This window comes from Rhea americana, unplaced genomic scaffold (assembly GCF_003343005.1).
Source record: "Rhea americana isolate MKP2758 unplaced genomic scaffold, rheAme1 scaffold_34, whole genome shotgun sequence".
Lineage (NCBI taxonomy): Eukaryota > Metazoa > Chordata > Aves > Rheiformes > Rheidae > Rhea > Rhea americana.
The window spans coordinates 4,759,898-4,777,625 of NW_028186468.1; the positions used below are offsets into that span (position 1 = coordinate 4,759,898).

The 17,728-nt window shown below is 40.0% G+C and overlaps 1 protein-coding gene across 1 annotated transcript in view; it reads left to right on the top strand.

Annotated features, from left to right (window-relative positions):
- The first annotated feature begins 11 nt into the window (after positions 1–11).
- The window catches only part of VEGFC (vascular endothelial growth factor C), a 77,735-nt gene continuing 60,018 nt past the window's right edge, over positions 12–17,728 (top strand). The window contains exon 1 of the mRNA XM_085311394.1: positions 12–610. Within this exon, the coding sequence (XP_085167520.1) occupies positions 467–610 (144 nt within the window). The 5' untranslated portion in view covers positions 12–466. The remainder of the gene's footprint in view (positions 611–17,728) is intronic.

The window sequence follows — 17,728 nt, forward strand, 5'->3', positions numbered from 1 at the left end:
GCGGAGCCCTCTGCGCACCCCTCGGCCTCCGCCGCGGCGCGGCCGGGGCTGCGCGGGGAGACGGCAGCTCCCCGGCGGGAGCGCCCGCTCGCTCCCGCTCTGCCTCTCTCCCTCCTTCCCTTCCCTTCCCTCCTCCTCCTCTCTGCGCTTTCCACCTCCCCTGCTCCTGAGTGAGCGCAGCCTCGGATGTCCGGTTTCCTGGTGGGTTTTTTACCTGGCAAACTCCGGATAACTTTGGTGAGAATTTGCAAAGCGGCTGGGAAAGTTGGGAACTCCCCTGCAGGCGTCTAGAAGCTGCTGCTACTGCATCTTCTCCATCCCACGGATTTTACTGCCTTGGATATTGCGGCGGGAGGGAGGGGGGAGCGACAGCACCACACGGGGGGGAGGAAAAGAAGGAGCCTCATAATTTCGCCCGCATTCCTCCAAGTGCCCCGCTGCGCGCCCGCGCTGCCATCTTTGCACGATGCACTTGCTGGAGGTGCTCTCCCTGGGTTGCTGCCTGGCTGCCGGCGCCGTGCTCCTGGGACCCCGGCAGCCGGCCGCCGCCGCCGCCTACGAGTCCGGCCAGGGGTACTACGAGGAGGAGCCCGACGCGGGGGAGGCAAAGGTACGTCCGTGCCCCCGCGGCAGATGCATGTGCCTTGGGGTGTGCTTGGAAATCCCGCGGAGGGAAATATTTGGGGGGAAGCCTTTTGAAATGGGGGTTCTTCCAAACATTCGGGAGCGGGGAGGGAGGCTTATTTAAGGGGAAACAAAAAAAAAAAAAAAAAAGAAGAAAAAGTAGCTGGAAGGGCGGTTGCAGAGGGAACAGCTGTGCTTGCAAGGAAACGCAAAACACCTGATGGGCAGAGGAGGCCCGAGGGCTGTGCCGCCGCCGCGGTGCGTGGCGCTGCGTGTCCGTGGCGGAGCCGGGGCGCTCCCCGCGGGCGGGCGAGCGGCGCTGGAGGCCGCTTCGGCGAGGGCAGAGCCGCGGGGCGCCGGCGGCTTGGTGCGGGTGCCCGCCGCGGGCTCGGCTGCGCGGAGCCGGGAGCTGCCGGAGGAAGCGCTGAGCAGCGCTTCGCGAAGCAGCTGTGTCTGGGAATGAAGTAGCGAGGGAAGCGTGTGGGGGGCGATGACAACAAAATCTGAGACTTTCCATTTGTTGAAAAGTCTCTTGGAGTTACTGAAACTCGCAGTGACCTACTGCTGCGTGATAGAGTTTATAGAAGGTGTAACTTGACACTTGAGTTTGAAAACTCTGTCCAGACACACGGTTAAGGTTCTGTGTAAATTCTCAAATTCCAATTGTATGTTAATTTTTATTTCTATTGGGAATTTGTAACTTAGAATTCACGTACCTTTCAGCGACCTTTGTGGTTTTGCAGTTCCCAGTATGCTGATGCATAAAAGGATGCATAGTATATACTTATGTAAGCATGTGACATTATTAGAAAGACCTTTGATGTCTGAGTTTTATAACAAGTCTTACCCTCATTTAGATGTTAAGATTTGCATCTTGTCAAAAGCAATCGTGACCCAGCTCATTCATTATTCACTGAAGTTGGGGGGGGGAGGCGAGTACMAGATGTGTGAATTAAAAGTTCTTCTGATATTCTGTACTTTCTTTTCTTAGGTTTACAGTGATTTTTTTTAATCTGATTGATGAAATAAGTTTAMTATACCAATGCTGTCTACTTAACTGAATAAAAATCTGGGAGACTTTAATTAAATGGGAAGTCAGACTCAGGTTCTGATAGTGTGCATTAGCTGTACTTATTTTGAATATTCAAGCTGTTGCAGACCATGGATAGTCCACAGAATTCATGCTTGTCAAATAACACTGGACAGAAAACGTTACTGAAGAGATTGTACTCTCTCTTCAGACATTTCAAATGGAGCCTGAATGCTTATATTTTAACATCCTTAATGCAATAAGAGATTATTTTGCTTGAATGCTTATCAAGTATTTTGAAATCTAACTATTTAAAAATAGCAACACAAAATCAATCCAGCTGGTCACTTGTTTTATCTTACCATTCAAACTATGTATAAAAATGCAAAAGTTAGAGTTTTGTTTTTTTTTTTTTTAATCCTTTGCTTTCCAGCCTAAGATAGTAAGCAAGTTATTTCCTGAGTGAAATTGGTGTTTGGACTGTAAACCCTCAGCACAGCTTGTGCTGAAAAGGTAGAAAGAATCAAAACTGGAGCACGGTGCGTACTTTGTACACTTAAACTGCTGAGGTAGAACAGCTGATAGTAAAGATACTCTCCTAAGTGATGCTGTAGGTTTCCATACAAATGCTGTAGAGAGTTACCCTGTTTCTTAAAGAAACTTCGAAGTCTTTAGGAGCTGCCTCTGTAGTGCATTGTGTAGAAATGTTCCCTGGAAAGAGGGGAACCGTGAGCAAACTGAAGGAAAAAAGGTTAAGAGACTGGGAAGAGAGTGGGTAGCATGTGTTAAGCAATTATGCTAACACACACACACACACACACAAAAAAAAAAAAAAAAAAAAAGGTTGTTGTGCCTGCCTACTGGTGAGCAGTAGTGTGAGATTCGGCATCTGAGCGGACTCAGGCACATTAGAAGTCTTAGTTGTGAGTTACCCTGATTTTTTCTGGAACTGTTTGAGTGAGCAAGTATTGTGCATGTTTGTCCCTGGGATGAGGGAATTTTGAGATGAATGCCTGGAGTAATTAGAAAGGATTAAATAARTAAACTGTAAGTAATTAGTTCAAGGAGAATGTGATTATGCTGTCAGTAAAAAGTCATTTGCTTGAACTTTCTTAAATCAAATGAAAAATGCATGCTCTGTTGCATTTGTAGATGTTACGATTTCCCTATTTCAGTCTTCCACCTTGTATGCCACATTGCATTAAACTGATGTGCAAGTGTGAATCTTGCAACTTTGTGGGGAAATGTTTTATACAATATTTTTATTCCTCTTTATTCCTGCTTTAAGAACTTCAGCTTTAGAAACTTACTTCTAAAAGGATGGATGAAGTGGGAGGTTCTCCAACTTAGGACGAAAAGCTAGGTAGAAAATAGTGACTACTACATTTTTATGCAGGTGCTGTATATTAATCTTGTTCTAAAGATTAGCAGCAACATGAAAGTGTTACAGATATAAATAAATAGTAGTAATAGTTCTTCATATATAGCTCTTGCAAGGGCATGTGCTGCAGCAAGTGGGTACTGCAAGCAGGATAAGCTTGTGCAGGAGTGCCCGGTTGTTTTCAGCCTAAGGGTAAAGTTCATTATTTAATAAGATTACAGGGTCCAAATTAATAGTTTGGGGATGAACTGTCTGACCAGTGGAATGGGAATGAAACCTGCCTGTAAATCAACTCCTGAGGATTTCCTGTGTTGCAAAGGAGTCCCACACAGCCAGCACTTAGGCTTCTCTCCCTGCCACCCTGGCACAGAGAAGAGCCTGGAGCACCCTGTGCTGCCTGCAAGTCCCGGCCAGCTGGTGGAAGATGGAGCAGCCGCCAGACTGTTGCAACTTGCRCTGTGGCAGAAAACCAGGGAATTATAATTGGTTGTTGGTTGTCTCTTCCCTCTTTCCTTGGGTGGCCTTGCAAGGAAGGCAACCTGTTTCTGCAGTTCTGCCTTAAATCAAGTTCTCCAGCTGGCTTTCCCTGGAGTCCCCCATGTCAGTGGGCCGCAGTGCGGTCTCTGTGCTCCCTCCCCTGCCACCCGATGGGGGAGCTGCTGAGTAGCCGCAGCAGGAGAAAACAGCAGTTTTCTGTAAGCCAACAGGCTTACATCAGACCTCTTCTTGGGAGTATTATAAAAGGGAGGGAAAAGGGGGGGGAGTTAGAAGGTGATGTTTCGTGTGCAACTCTGCAGTAATAGAGATGAGTTGCATACTTCAACCTGAAAACCATTTGTTAGGGCTCAGGAAGAAAAGTCTTTTTTTTTTTTTTTTCCTTCTTCTTCTTTAATTAAATACCTTTTTTTTAATACTGTTTTTTTTTTTTGAGTGCACAGTTCAGAGTCTAGAAGAGCAGACTGGTGTCTGGGTTGCAAATCAATGATGCTAAAAAGATTGAGAAATACAGTGTAGAACTGCTGGAGGAGTGGCTTGATGCTCTCATCTTCCAGGAGCATGTTGAACATAATGACTTTGGTCTGATGAGGCTATATGGCAAGGTCTTGTCTCTAGCACTGGGGAATTTGCAGTGATAKCTGTCAAGGAGGTGAGTTTGCCCCAAGTATGTCAATGTCTTTTGTGTCTGTGTGAGAGATTTGAAAACTTCTTTACTTTTTTTCGCCATTAATTTATGTTTCAGAATGCATCTGTTTGCTCTCTTGAGATATCCATCTAACATAATTTTCTCTTATAGCCTTTCAAAAACCTATAGTAACTATCATTCAATGAAAAGAAATTGCTGATTTAAGGTACTGACCTGCATTTGTCATAGATACCAGGATATATTCTTTAGATTTTTCTTTTCAAAAACACTTAGGGCATTCTTTTTCTTCCCAGGTAGATGTAACAAGGTTAAATAGAAACTCTTCTAATCAGGAAAGGTGAGCAGATACATAGTATCGCTGACTTGAAACTTTAATTCCTATGCTATCCGTGACTATTTTAAAAACTCTCATGATGTATTTACTCTTTGGCTTGTTCTCCGCATAGTTTCTGAATTGGGAACATTCAATGAATATATACATTGTCTACACAAGAGATCAAAAAAATCCAAGTTATTCCATATTATTTGTTTATTTCAAAGTTTCCAAATGAACCGGAGGGACTGTGCAGACTCTCAGGGCACGAACTAAAGTTTTTGAGTTATTCAAATGAAAGTGTGACAGCAGCATGTACCGAGGCTGAAATATTGCTAATATGGTAACAATAGCAGGAACAGGTTATTATGGTAACAATAATGGTAATAGTATTATGGTAACAATAACAGGAAAGAAGCTAGTAGAACAACTAAGAGGTTTGCCGAAGTTAATTTTGTTGTATAGTAAAATCTTTAGGGTTACATGACCATACAAAAGCTGTATTGGTCAATCGTTCCACAACGGCTTAAGAGGCTTAAAACTATAAATATACAAGAATTCTTAGTTTTGTATTAGAATGGGAATGTATTTACGTGCTGTAAAGTGCTTCCCTAAAAATTGTAGTGAGGTCTCTTTATGCAGAGAGCAATAAAGTACAGAACAGTCTTTGTGCCATGATTTCCTTTTCACAATGAAAATACATGCTCTTGAGCTCCATTTAGCTTAGATGCTATCTTAGCTGAGATACTTAAAATAAATAAATAAATAAATAAATAAATAAATAAATAACTGCTGTAACCATAAAATGCTGCCAGTTGATGGCTAATGGATTTTAAATGCTGCTAGTGTGGGAGTAGGAGGAAAGTTGGAGTGTCAATTTCTCGGTGTTTTTTTGCTTTCATTGTATAGTCTCAAACCCACCAGTTTAATGGCCACCTCCAATGAAGTGTGGTGTACTCRGTGTCTTGATGGTACATGCACTGGTAAAAAATGAGGCTAGGTTTTCCACTCCAGAAAACAGTGATACTGCAGCATAAACCTCATTCCCAGTAATCAAGCAGCGCTAAACTGAGCAGGTGGGGTGAATGTTATTTTTCTCCTATTATTTACACATGCTATCTCTTTCTAGATGAATGAATTGTATCAAATATAACTAGATAACTGTAAGTAATATAATAAAACCCATTATGAAGACTAAATTAAGTAATATTTCTGCAAGCAAAATTGTTAACCTTTGCCTAGCCTTTTGTGTGAGCAGTGTACAATACTAAGCTCTAAGAGCCCATGGCTCTTTCCAGCTCTTGGTGTAAGTATGTGCATTCCTGGGTGTCTTGTGTAAGCACCCTTGTGTGTCTGTGGGGATTTCACAGGATTGCTGCTGACAAATAGCTGCATTTCTGAAGGTTCTGAAAAAGCTTTGGGGATTATTTTAACGAGCTGCAGTATTTAGAGGCTGACATAAACATCCCTTCAAAAATACTTTTTAAAAAATGTTTTGGACTCACGCATGTTCTTCAAGGATGTGTCCAATCATTTGAGTGTGTGTGTGTGTAGGGGGGAGGAACAGGACTTGCTCTTTTAGCTGTTGTAGTGGTGGTAATAATAACCTTCCATTGATACATGGCATCCAGAATAGGAAGTCTGTCTAGAACCTCGTGTTCAGCTGCTGCTTTTTTGAATGTGGTCAGTGATTCATTATAACCAAATGCTTGGAACAAAGGAAATCCATATGAAGCCAGACTGGTATTCTATCAAGTTTAATATCCTAGTTTAATGTAAAAAATGTGTTACAGCTGTTTGTAGAATGAATTATAAGAAATTCCAAGCAAGGTTGTTATTTGAAAGATGTAAGCACTTTCAAAGTCTTAACTTGCTTCTTAATATTTTTAGTGTTTGGTAAAGTCTTGGATTTTGTTTAGTGAGTAGGGAAAGTACAACCGTGTTCGTTATCTATTATAAATATTTAATACTTTTTTATTAATTCTRCTCTGCTTTTGATCTCAGTGATATGCAGTACCAAATTCTCCTCCATGCACATAGGCTTCTGCTTCAAAAGGACTATTGGCTGCATGAATTGCAACAGAATTTTGAATTACAGTATGATAGCTTGGAAGGAGGGGAGGAGTGCTGTTTGTAGAATTCTTACTTTATATGAATTTGACAACTTATTTTCCTAGTATTAAAAAGTTATTTTGTGTTTGCCTGTCACCAAAAACTTTCTCCAGTGAATTTCTTTTAATACTTATGTTTTGTTGTATTTTTCTACTTTGTGTTTCAGATTTTGGTTAGGAAATAGTTAAACTGTAAATCATTTACTCTTTCGCTGTAATCATTGTAAATTAATTTCTCTAACTCTTTATTCACTTTTTTCTTTTAAATTTTCCTCCGATTTGTCTAAGATGGCTATAATTCTCTACAAATGTTTGAAGACTGCAACTTCCAGTGGAATAAATGAGTAGTTTGTGAAGATGCTCCTATTTAGCACAGCACTCAAGAGGAATGGAGTTATTTAAGAGGAAACACTTTTGGAAAGTTTGGGGAGTGGGAGCATAGCTTGTAGATTCTGACTACAGAATGCTCTTCCATGAGTAGCATGTGACTTCTGTGTTTGGGTTTCTGGACTTTCTCGCTGAGACAGTGCAGCTTTTTTTCCTATATGAAATTTTGGGGATTCTGACCATGGTTAACTTCAATGTAAAATGATTAATTGTGTAAGTTAATTAGATTAGTTACATGATATTGCAGTCACCCTGAACCCTATACTGTTCCATACTGTTTATATATGGCTTGGCCTGCTCTGTGTACCATCCAGTCCTGGCAATTTCCGAATAACCTGAGGTACTGACCTCAAGAATGCAGCTTAAAATCTATCTGAGGTGTTTTACAGCATGTTCCTCATAGAGCGGAATGTTTTATCCTGGTAAGGAAAAGATGTTGATGAAGAGCTTAAGAAGTTCTTGGAAGGCTCCAGAAGGCTCTTGGGGGCAGGGAGCGTGGGTATTTGTCTCTGGTATCACAGATGTGGCATCCTCTGTGTAACTTCGATTTGCTTATGGCTGCATTGTGAAACAAGAGGTGTTATGGGACTCTGATATCATCTGTGTGTCCAAAAGCAAAATCCTTTATACTATCAAATGGTTTCASTCTTTGACTCTTCTTATCTCAGGATTGTTCTCAGATCACAAGGGGCAGAGGAATACAGCTGAGAGGAGTGCTTTGTAGAACAACGCTAGTGTTTGGCTCTGTCCTCATTTTTCCAAAGGAGGTTGTAGCCCCCTCACCCTCCACAACCTGCCAGTGGGAAAACTTTCAAGACTTGTTATAAAGAATGTCAGAAAAAGTAGGGAGTCTGTTGGAAATCATTCAGGAGAAGCAAAACAAGTCTTGCAGTCCTTCAGCTCTCTTCCAGTGCAGAATTCAGCAGGCTAAGTGCATTGCTCYGGTTGTTGAGGCAAGTATATTCTGGACAGTAAAAATATTTAAAAAGTTGAGAGGAAAACCAGCCAAATGAAACTTCACACATTGGCTGATGTCTGTTTGTTCACATTTGCATAGACAATGAAGTAGGGTGTTTTTTGTTTYGCATTTTTTTTCAGGTTGGCTAAGAGCAATGCATCTGGTAAGTAACCTCTGAAGTCTGCTCAAGAAACCTTATCATTAGAAAAAATAGCAGCAATTGTACAAGTTGAAGTATTTATTACTTCCAGGTCAAATGTTAATTTTGGAGGGTTGTATTATAATTCTGATTTGAGTAGGATCCATTCATCCCATTCCTGATAGGTGTGTGATGCTCATTATGCTCTAAGTATAGGATCCATATAAACAGTCATGTGAAGAAAAATTAGTAGTTGTTGTTAGAGATGAGCTGTTTGCAAATGTTCCGAGATTTGTGTCCTGCTCTGCTAATTGAGATCTTGATCTTATGGGACTCCGGCTGATGAAGCAGTCTGAGTGCAGTGTGCCTGAGTTCCCTTCATGGGGCCCTCTGAGACCTGAGCAAGCTCAATGGACAGTGTTGTGAACCTGTTCTGTTCCAGGAGCTCATATAAATCAAGAGTGGGATCTTTGGACTTGGATTCACACTTAATTGCACTTACGAATGCTCTAAGAAAGTTGAGCTCCAGGAATTGTCTGTGTAGGTGGTCTCAATTTGTGCTGTATACAAATTAAAGAAACTTAACCTGAATGAAAGATTTCCAAGTAGTTCAAAACGTAAGAAAAGCTTCAGAACTGAAGGAAACTTTAAGCAAAAAACATGCTTGAACAACCTCTTTTCTTTTCTTTCTTTCTGTGTTTCTTTTCTACCACTTGCATGTCTTTTTCTTTTTTTWAAAAAAAAAAAGTTCTCAGTATTTCTTTGAAAATTTTGTCTTTGGAGCTCTGTAAATTCAACACAGTCTTGATCGGTCATTAGTGCTGATTAATGATCGTTAACTATTGCAAACTATGTGACAGCTTTGTGACTGTTGTCAGCTGGAGACAAGGATGATAGCAGCAAAGTAGATTTCACTCTAAGTCAAAGAAAGCATTTGTATTTTGTGCTACAGGGTAGTTCATTTGATGCAATACTGATGATAAAATCTCTATTTGCATTCTCACTATTATTTAGAGAATAACGCTCCTATTTCTTGTGGGGAGCTGGAGGGGTAGAATTTACTTTTCGGTATAATTCAGAAGAGGAAAAATATGTAACATCAATCATTTCAGTTACATTTGTTTGTATCTGGCAGCTGATACACTTTATAGAAACTCAGATTGCTTGTAAATGTAATAGTACCAAGACTCTTGATGGAGACTAAATATATCGGGTTTTTATAGAATTACTACCTATGGTTAGAGTCAAAGTGTAATTAACTGCCTGAGGAAACTAAGAAATGCTTGTAAGCTAGCATCTCATTGACATTTGTCTTTTGCCTATGGACAGATGTTTCCAAATTAAAGCAGAGCCTACAACTTCCTCTCTACCCCACCCAGTCCTCAGCAGAGCTTGCATAACAGAGGCAGTGTGCTGCTGTGGTATGAGCATGTCAGCTCACTTCATGTTTCATTTTATTCATGTATGTCAAGGCACTTCTGTTAAGATTTCAATTTTTCATTGCAGTAAGGAATTCCTTTATTATATCTTTAATAATTAAATATTCTGTGATATGGAGGAAACATGATAATCTTGTATATAATCATCAGGCTTTTACTGTTGAGTCTTGGTAACTTCACTAAAAGTGAAGTGTTTTTCCAGGAAGGAAGATAACTATGGACTCTTATTTTGTCTTTCCACTTGGGCGTGTTTTTGGCTGGCTAGAGAAGAAGCAAATGTCAGCTGCTTTTAAAAATACCGAGAATTCTGTTGTGCAGGGTACAGCTTGTTGGAGAACATTAACAGCCTTTAAATCTTCCACTGAAATGACTATTTTGGATATCGTCTTGTCTCCTTTCTGAAGTTTCATGGCCTTTCATGGAGGTTTTATCTGAAGTGTCAGGTAGCAAAAGCCAATAGAAGAAGCTCAAAACCAAATTCCCTGAAGGTCTCCTCACTTGCTTGCTGAAGTATTAGTAGTGCTGAGTTTAAGTGACCTCTGCGTGGTGTTCCCAGGTGTACCCATGACACGAGCGTGCGCCCTTTTGAATGTACAGGTCAGAAAGGTGCGGGCTCTCTTTGCTGCTCTGCAAAGCCCAGCAGCTGGTCAGCTCCTGGCAGACTCAGTGTGATTCCTCTTGCTTCTTGGGAGTGCCACGTTCATAACGCTGGGCACACAATATGGTCTGGAGCTCCTTTTAGGAGGGGACTCACAGTGCCTACCCTGAGGCAGGTTGATTTGGTAAACAGTCTGAATTCAAAATGAGAGTAAGCTGCCTTAAAAGGGCAAATAGGGCTATAAAGCTGTGTTTCTCAAGACCGGACCACTTGAGTAATGTAGCCTGTACAACTAAAAGGCATGGAAAACAATGAGTGAAAAAATACTTTGTATTTCTTGCCCAGTAATAGCTACCTGGGCTATTATCAGCTGTCAAAATGATCAGGATCTATGTTAAGATTAATGAGAACTCCATTTATTTCCTTCTTCGAGTGACTGGGCCTGCAAGTGATCAAATCACTAAAAACAAATGRAAAGAGTAAAGAGCTCTAGAGGAGTTCTGAGTCCTTTCTTCTCCCGAGTACCTGTGGACAGACTGATAAAGCAGTAGGAGTACATTGAACTCTAATCTTGCAGCGAAAAGTAGGTGAGATGATAGAGGAAGGAACAGTGAAGGATTTTAGAAGGCAAGACAATTCTTCAAAGGAAGGAAGAATTAAGCTATTGAGTTTTGGTTTTGGTTTTCCCTCCATGCAACAGGCAGAACTAAAGAGATAGGCAAGCCCAAAACTGAACAGCCATTATTAATCTGGATTAACAGCATAAAAAGGCTCTTTGTAGCCACTAACCTCTTTGAATAGTGAAAAGATTAGCATAGTGAAAGATTTTGGAGAAATAATTAATTTTTCAAATCCTGATCTCTCATGACAGATGGAAGATCTGTGTTTTTCCCTTGATCCTTTAAATAGATGCTTTACTCCATGATTAGAAGGCTTGTGATGTTTGTTTTGAATATTGAAGTAATGTAAGAGTAGAAAAACGGCTGTACCTGTCAGACCAAGTGCTTAGTGTGCCCTATATACCATTTCCAACAATATCCTGCAGAGGARGATCTTCCTGTGCAGCTCCTGCTGCAGAGCCTCTACTCCCACTTGTGCCCCAGATGTGCCAGAGGGTGACTTTTGTCAAAGACCTTGTGAAGAGCTACTATCTGCCATGTTCCCCCTGCCCAGTGTGCCCCAGATGAAGGCTGCCCTTTGGCCGTGGGCATATCCTGCAGRAGAACAGAGAGCTGACCTCAGTCAGTTCCTTCTCAGACCTCTGACGTGTGAACTTCCCCAGCCCACCCCCGTGTGTCACTTGTGCAGGCTGCACAACRTCCCGCTGATTTGGCTCCAAACCACCCTGTGGAAACCACTCTGTAGATTCATGCTCAGATTGCTTCATTTCTTTACCCTTGTGTCCCATAGTCTAGGTTCYGGAGAAGCCCTGAAACACAGAAATTTCAGTAGGTACCTGATGCTAGCTTCATAGCCAGTGAGGACTTTAATTGGAAAAATCCGTGGAAGAGCAGGCATGGGGGTGTTCACRGGCTCCACTGGCTAATGGTTTCTATACTGAGTGGATGACCATGGCAACATGCACCTGGCTGCAGCCACTCTTCTGGCTCTTCTAGTACCTCTTAGTTTTTGGCTGCACTTATTCTCCTTCCTTTTTATTTATGCCCTTACCATCTGAGGCTCTGCCAAATTACAGGACCTCCTTGACAACCTCCTCCTGAGTACAAGAAATAGAAAGTGTCACTACATGCTTGCAGACTGTTGGCAGCAGAGCAGCTCATGGACTTCTATGCCTTAAGTGAGGAATTGRGGAGGGAGGGTTGGGAGTTGCTTTATTTTATTTAATAGCCTTCTGGTGACTTTTCTTCTGTGAACTATCCAGGTGCTTTTTGAACCCAGAGAAGCTTTTCAGACATCAACACCCATCTGTATGAAGCAGTTTGGCTTTAGTGGATGTTCTGCTCACAGAACAAAACACACACACCCGCATACCCATTCCTTCTGTTTGCCTTGAGCCAGACACCTGCTAGTTTTGTATGAAACCCCCTTCAGTCTTGTACTAGAAAAGACAGAGACCAATCCTTTCCTTGCCACTTGCAGTTTTATTGAGTTCCCTTCTCAACTTTTCCAGGCTAAAGATCCTTAGTTTATGTAGCCTATTTTTTGTAATGAAGCTGTTCTTCACCTTTGATCAGTATACTTCATGCCTTTCTTAGTTCTTCTCTTTGAGACTGCGAAGCAAGGACTGCCCACAGTATTCCAGATGTGTGACAGCATCGATATGTGTAGGGAAACAATGATGTTTTGTTCTCTCTTTCCTAATAATTCCATTTGCTTTGAAAGTGTTGCTTGCTTGAAGAGTATTTGTAATGTGCCAGACATGAGTATGATTAAAATGTCTCTTTTAAAGTTTGAAGAATTGAATGGGGGAGGGTACTTCAAATTATTACTACTTCCTCAAAATTCACATAAAAGCTGTTCTCAGAGAGGCCTGTTTCAAGATGATGTATGATTATTTAACCTTTATGTTCATTATGCTTTGAATGTGTTTTTCTGCCTGCCACATGTGCACAGATGAGAGATTTAATGGGACTAGCTATCTTCGGAGTTATAAACCATGAGCTGCATATTTAATGTTTTTAATGATTTTAAAGAGATGAGACACTGTGTTTTCAAAGTAATCTGTGAAATACGCTGATAAACTTGTAAAGGTTCTTCATACCTATTAAAAATAGGATAACATAGGGTAAGATTTGTGAGAGCTTGGTTATTTAACTATGTTGCATATGACTAAACATACTTATTAGGAGCCTACCTGAATTTGAGAAGTTTTAGATGCACATCAAACCTATTCTTAAGCATGAGAATATAAGCAAAGCCTTACTAGGTCAGGCCAGTGTTTTGCTTCTGATAGTGTCAGTAGGATACGTTATTTAGGGAGGACATACAAGTTTGGTCACTTTCTGAAGTTTTTTCTTCTCATACTCTCCTGATATCCACTCTCAGATTAAGGATATCAGAGGATAYGTCCCTGGCTTTTCTCTTCAGTATCTGTTCCTGGACCTCTTGTCCCTGGGCTTATGTAGTCTGTTTTTGAGCATACTATGAACAGTTAGTAGATTCTGAGCTACTTCACATCAAGACAGCATGGGTACAGCAGAGCTTCTCTGGTCTAAATATGACCTACGGAATCTGTAAAGACATTTTTTACAGTCAATATTCTCTGTTGCTCTCTTCCTTTGAGTCTTACATATAGCATACACATGAAAGTCATTTTCAGCAGCTAGAAAATAAAACTAAGTACTTATTTTGTAATCTGGACTGTATGTCTTGAAACTTTCAAAAACCAACCTAAAGAAAGAACATGTTCATGTTATTTGATTTTTTTACATCCTATTTTTCCAGCATATGCAAATGCATATAGTATTTTGGCCAGCTGTACGGACCGGGTTCAATGACAGGTTTGTTTGGAGTCCCCCCTGCTTTCTGGATGACATTTGGGCAAGATGTCAATAGCATTAAGAGGCTATTTTTATGCTTATCCTTTTGTCATTTATTACTTGCACATTGCCTTTTTAGTTGTCTTCTGCCCATGGGCAGTGCTTTCCTATGGGCCAGGATCAGAATCTAGACCTCTGCTGAAATGCTCAAGGTGGCTGAAATCTTTATTGCTGAGTTTGTTTGTAGGAAATTCCATATTCCACATAGTATGTGATGAACGCACCTGCGATCCTCTGAGTGTAGGGATCTTACTGTGCTCTTGATGCCCTACTCCATAGAAAAGTATGGGAAGATTTTCAKGAATATTTGGAAGAGGAAGATGATGGAGTTGGGTCCCAAACRTAGCTATTATTCTCCTCTTACCATCAAAGGAAACTTTTCTGTTAGGAGTTGTACAATATGAACTTTCGCAGACTTCCCAGTGTTTTGTATTCTGTCTTCTCACAAAGAAAATTCTTAAACCCTGCAGACTTTTTTCTTTGCCTTCTTTCTTCTTTTCAGGGTTCTGGGACATCTTTCCTCTCTGTCTCTGGAGAAGTACCATGTGCACCTCTGTCCAAGGAATTCGTGCATCTTGTTAAGGGCCCTTTTGAGGCGCATAGTATCTTTTAGATATTATCTAAAAAACGGTATGTTGAATAAAATTGAAGGGTAGCTTTCTTTGGATAATCATCAGGTTCTAAATACTTGTTTGTTCCCTGATGGTTCCAACCTATTGGATTCTACTATTGTTTAATGTATTCTTTATTAGAACTATGAAAACTSGATATAGAATGGTAACTTTGACTTTAATCTTTTCCCATCCCTAAATAATGTGTACAGTGAGTTCCTCAGTCTCAGTTATAGTCCTTATCATACAGTTTCTAGCTTACAGAGTGTCTCTTGCACATGCTGTTGTAAAGACTTATATTTTTAAAATTACTGTATAGTTTTTAACACTTGAGCTACCTGACAAGAACTATGAAATTCAAAGCTTATTCTGAGGCAAAGTAGGATGTATTCATTAGCTAATTGATTTCAGTTGAATGGAGTTTTTCCCCTTTCATTTTATGAGTTACAGTGCAGTCTTGAGGGATTTAAAGTAAAGACATAAAGCTTTACTAAGGTGTTCAATTAGGCTGCTCTTGGAACTTCCACTGATAGCTGGGTAGTAATACTGAAAGAAAAATTGAATTACAAATGGTTTTGGTAATCATTAAAATGACTGAATTTCGTGCAGAAATACTCTTATACTGCTTACCTACTATCCAAAATCCTTTTATAGAATCAGAATTATTTTGTGACTAGTATCCAGACATTCTGAAATGGAAATGCTTCAGCCAGATCACATTACTGACTTCAAAGCATTCTAGGAAATAAAAACCCAGGCTGCTTCTCCTTGGTGTGAGAAGGTTCCACCATCCTCTTTGGAGGTGATAGCTTTATTTCATTYCAGACTCTGGCAGAGCTATACCTGTGAAAGGTGGATAAAGTTACTGTTTTTTATTGAAATTACATTAGTTTTACATAAGTTTTCTGCAGTTAGTTGATTTTCTTGTATGTTTATGCTGCAGTAATAATAATAATACAAAGGTACAACTGAACCTACCTTTATAAGTCTAGTGATAGGGCTAAAAAGAAGTATAGTGCTCTTGAATGATGAGTTACTGCTTTGCATCTGGGATATGGTAAATAAGGCTGAACTTATGTAGTCATTTAATGCAACATAAGTTTGATCAAAGGGGTCAGCCAAAAGCCTGCCCCAGCCCGCTTAGTTCTTAGCCCTTCCTCTGCTGGTGTTAGAACAACTGGCGTGAGGGCGGTAGGCAAGGTTACTCCTTTTGGTATTTGTGCTGGGTCAAAGTGACTGTGCAACTACAGTGTACTAAGGATTGCTTGTAAATGTGAAGTAAAGCATATTAGATGCATCACTTCTAATATTGATGCTGCTTTACTGTGCACTGAAATTGAGTTAAGAATAATCATACTCAGTTGCAGCGATTCTCTTKTGGGAAGTGGTAATTTAAACTCCAGCCTAGTCCTCACAAATATCTTCATGCATCCCAGTTCCCCTTGTGAATAGTTTATTCCAATAATGGTAGGTCTTTTTCATGTCACTTTTGCAAGTAATGAGGGTGTTTATATATCTGTTTTATTAAGAAAATCAGTTTTTCTTTGTAAAGTAAACTTTTTTTATTTCTGACAAGAAAATTGCCTGTTCATTTTGTTATATGTGCAAAATATTACAATAGATGGAAGTAAAGAATGAGAGGAAAAACCTTATAGAGCAGTACTTATTCTATGATGACATAATTTGATCTTGTCTCTACGTTTTGTACGTYCTTATATAAAATTTCGTGGTATTAAAGCAAAGGGCTGGTAATACTGGATCACACTGCTGATTTAACTAATGCTTCCTGCAGTAAGTGGCYCAGGATCAATCATTAGTTTCTAACTCAACTTTCTATGCGATTAGTTACTAATAAGGGGTTTGTTTTGTGTAGTAAACAAGTGATCTGGTAAATGACTTTTATTGTAAAACAAGTTAATTACTGTAACAAAATTCACAAAACCTATGAACAGCAAAATTACTGTCTGCTTGCTTCTCTTTTAGACAGTTGTCATTGTTTTAATACAGAATGGAGGCAGTTGTCCAAAATCATCTATATAAAAGTACAGTAATTATAAAATTATTGTGATACATATTAAAATAGCAGAATGACATATAAACAAATATTACTTATCTTCTACTTTATACCTTCTGTCTCTATGACATGGATCAGTGGCTGGAAACCTTTCTCTTGCTGCGTTCTGAAGATTTGTAATTAATATTTTGCAGTATTTCCACATGAATAATATGCCTCCCCAGAGCCAGGATATTTCTTGTGCAATAAAACGTGAGAGAATACTAAAGTTTTACTAAGTGGAATTTTAAAGAGGGAGAGAGGGATTATATTCCTCTCATGCCTGGCTAAGAAAGACCAAAGTTTTCATAACGTAAAACTTGTGTGTAGWATGTCTAGCTTACTGTAGTTTTATTATGCTTACACAGCTACAAAAAAGAGAACAACAACAAAAAAACCCACCCTAATGTAGTACAGTCCTGGTCATTTAACAACTGCACAGAGATTCCTGGGTGAATTTATCTGTGCAGAGCAGTGTTAATTCCTGGTCACTGTTACCAGGGCCTGAATGGGGACTGGCTTCCCAGGACAGCTCTTCATGAGGAATCTCAGCCCAAGGAATGTACAGTACTTATTAGGAGGAGATGGCAGGAAGGAACTGAAGTATCCCATTGGGTTGTCCTGACGGCAAGAAGACTGAAATTAAAAATATAGCAGTCCCTTTGCAAGGCTTGATTCAGATCTAATTTCTTTTTTTTCCAACAAAAAATGATTGCCTGTGCCCTTTAAAAACACGTTATATAACTGATGTGGTTTTACGTTTCTACAGTTTGCATTGTGCGATGGAAACACAATTTGTGTAATTATGAAACTCAACAAACCCCCCACAAAGTGTTTATTTTCTTATATGCTAATACATTCCCCTTAATCATTTTGTTGTTTTTCATTTAAGATAGAATGGAACAAGAGTGAGGTTGGTCRCAACTGAGACTGTATACACATTTATTTCAAATTCAGTTATTGCTAGTAAAGTGCATGTAGTGAAAYGCTACATCTGCTGAATTGCTGAATAAGCACATCTACCTGTATAGTAGTATTGAATAACACTATAACTGTAAATGTAGGTATTAGGTGAAAATAAAAACCAAGCATTCAGAAGTTACAAAATGACAGAATTAGAATTACCTCTTTTGTAATGCACTTTTAACACTCTTTGGGATAGTATAATTTTCTGGGACATTGAAAACGATCAACAGAAATGCCCACAGGTATGGCATGTGATAGAGTTTCCAGTGGGCATGGGCCTGTGTGACTGGTTCTGGGCAACATCAGGAGTTCTGCTTTTTCCCTGATGTGCACTGGTCTATCACCCCACATCCCAGCCAGTTTCATTTTCTTTATTTAACCTGCTCCTCTGTCCCTGCCGGACACGTAGGAAATGATAAGCAACAGCAGCCTAARTGCTTCCACTTCCCTTGGTGCAGCACATGTTAGTGGTGC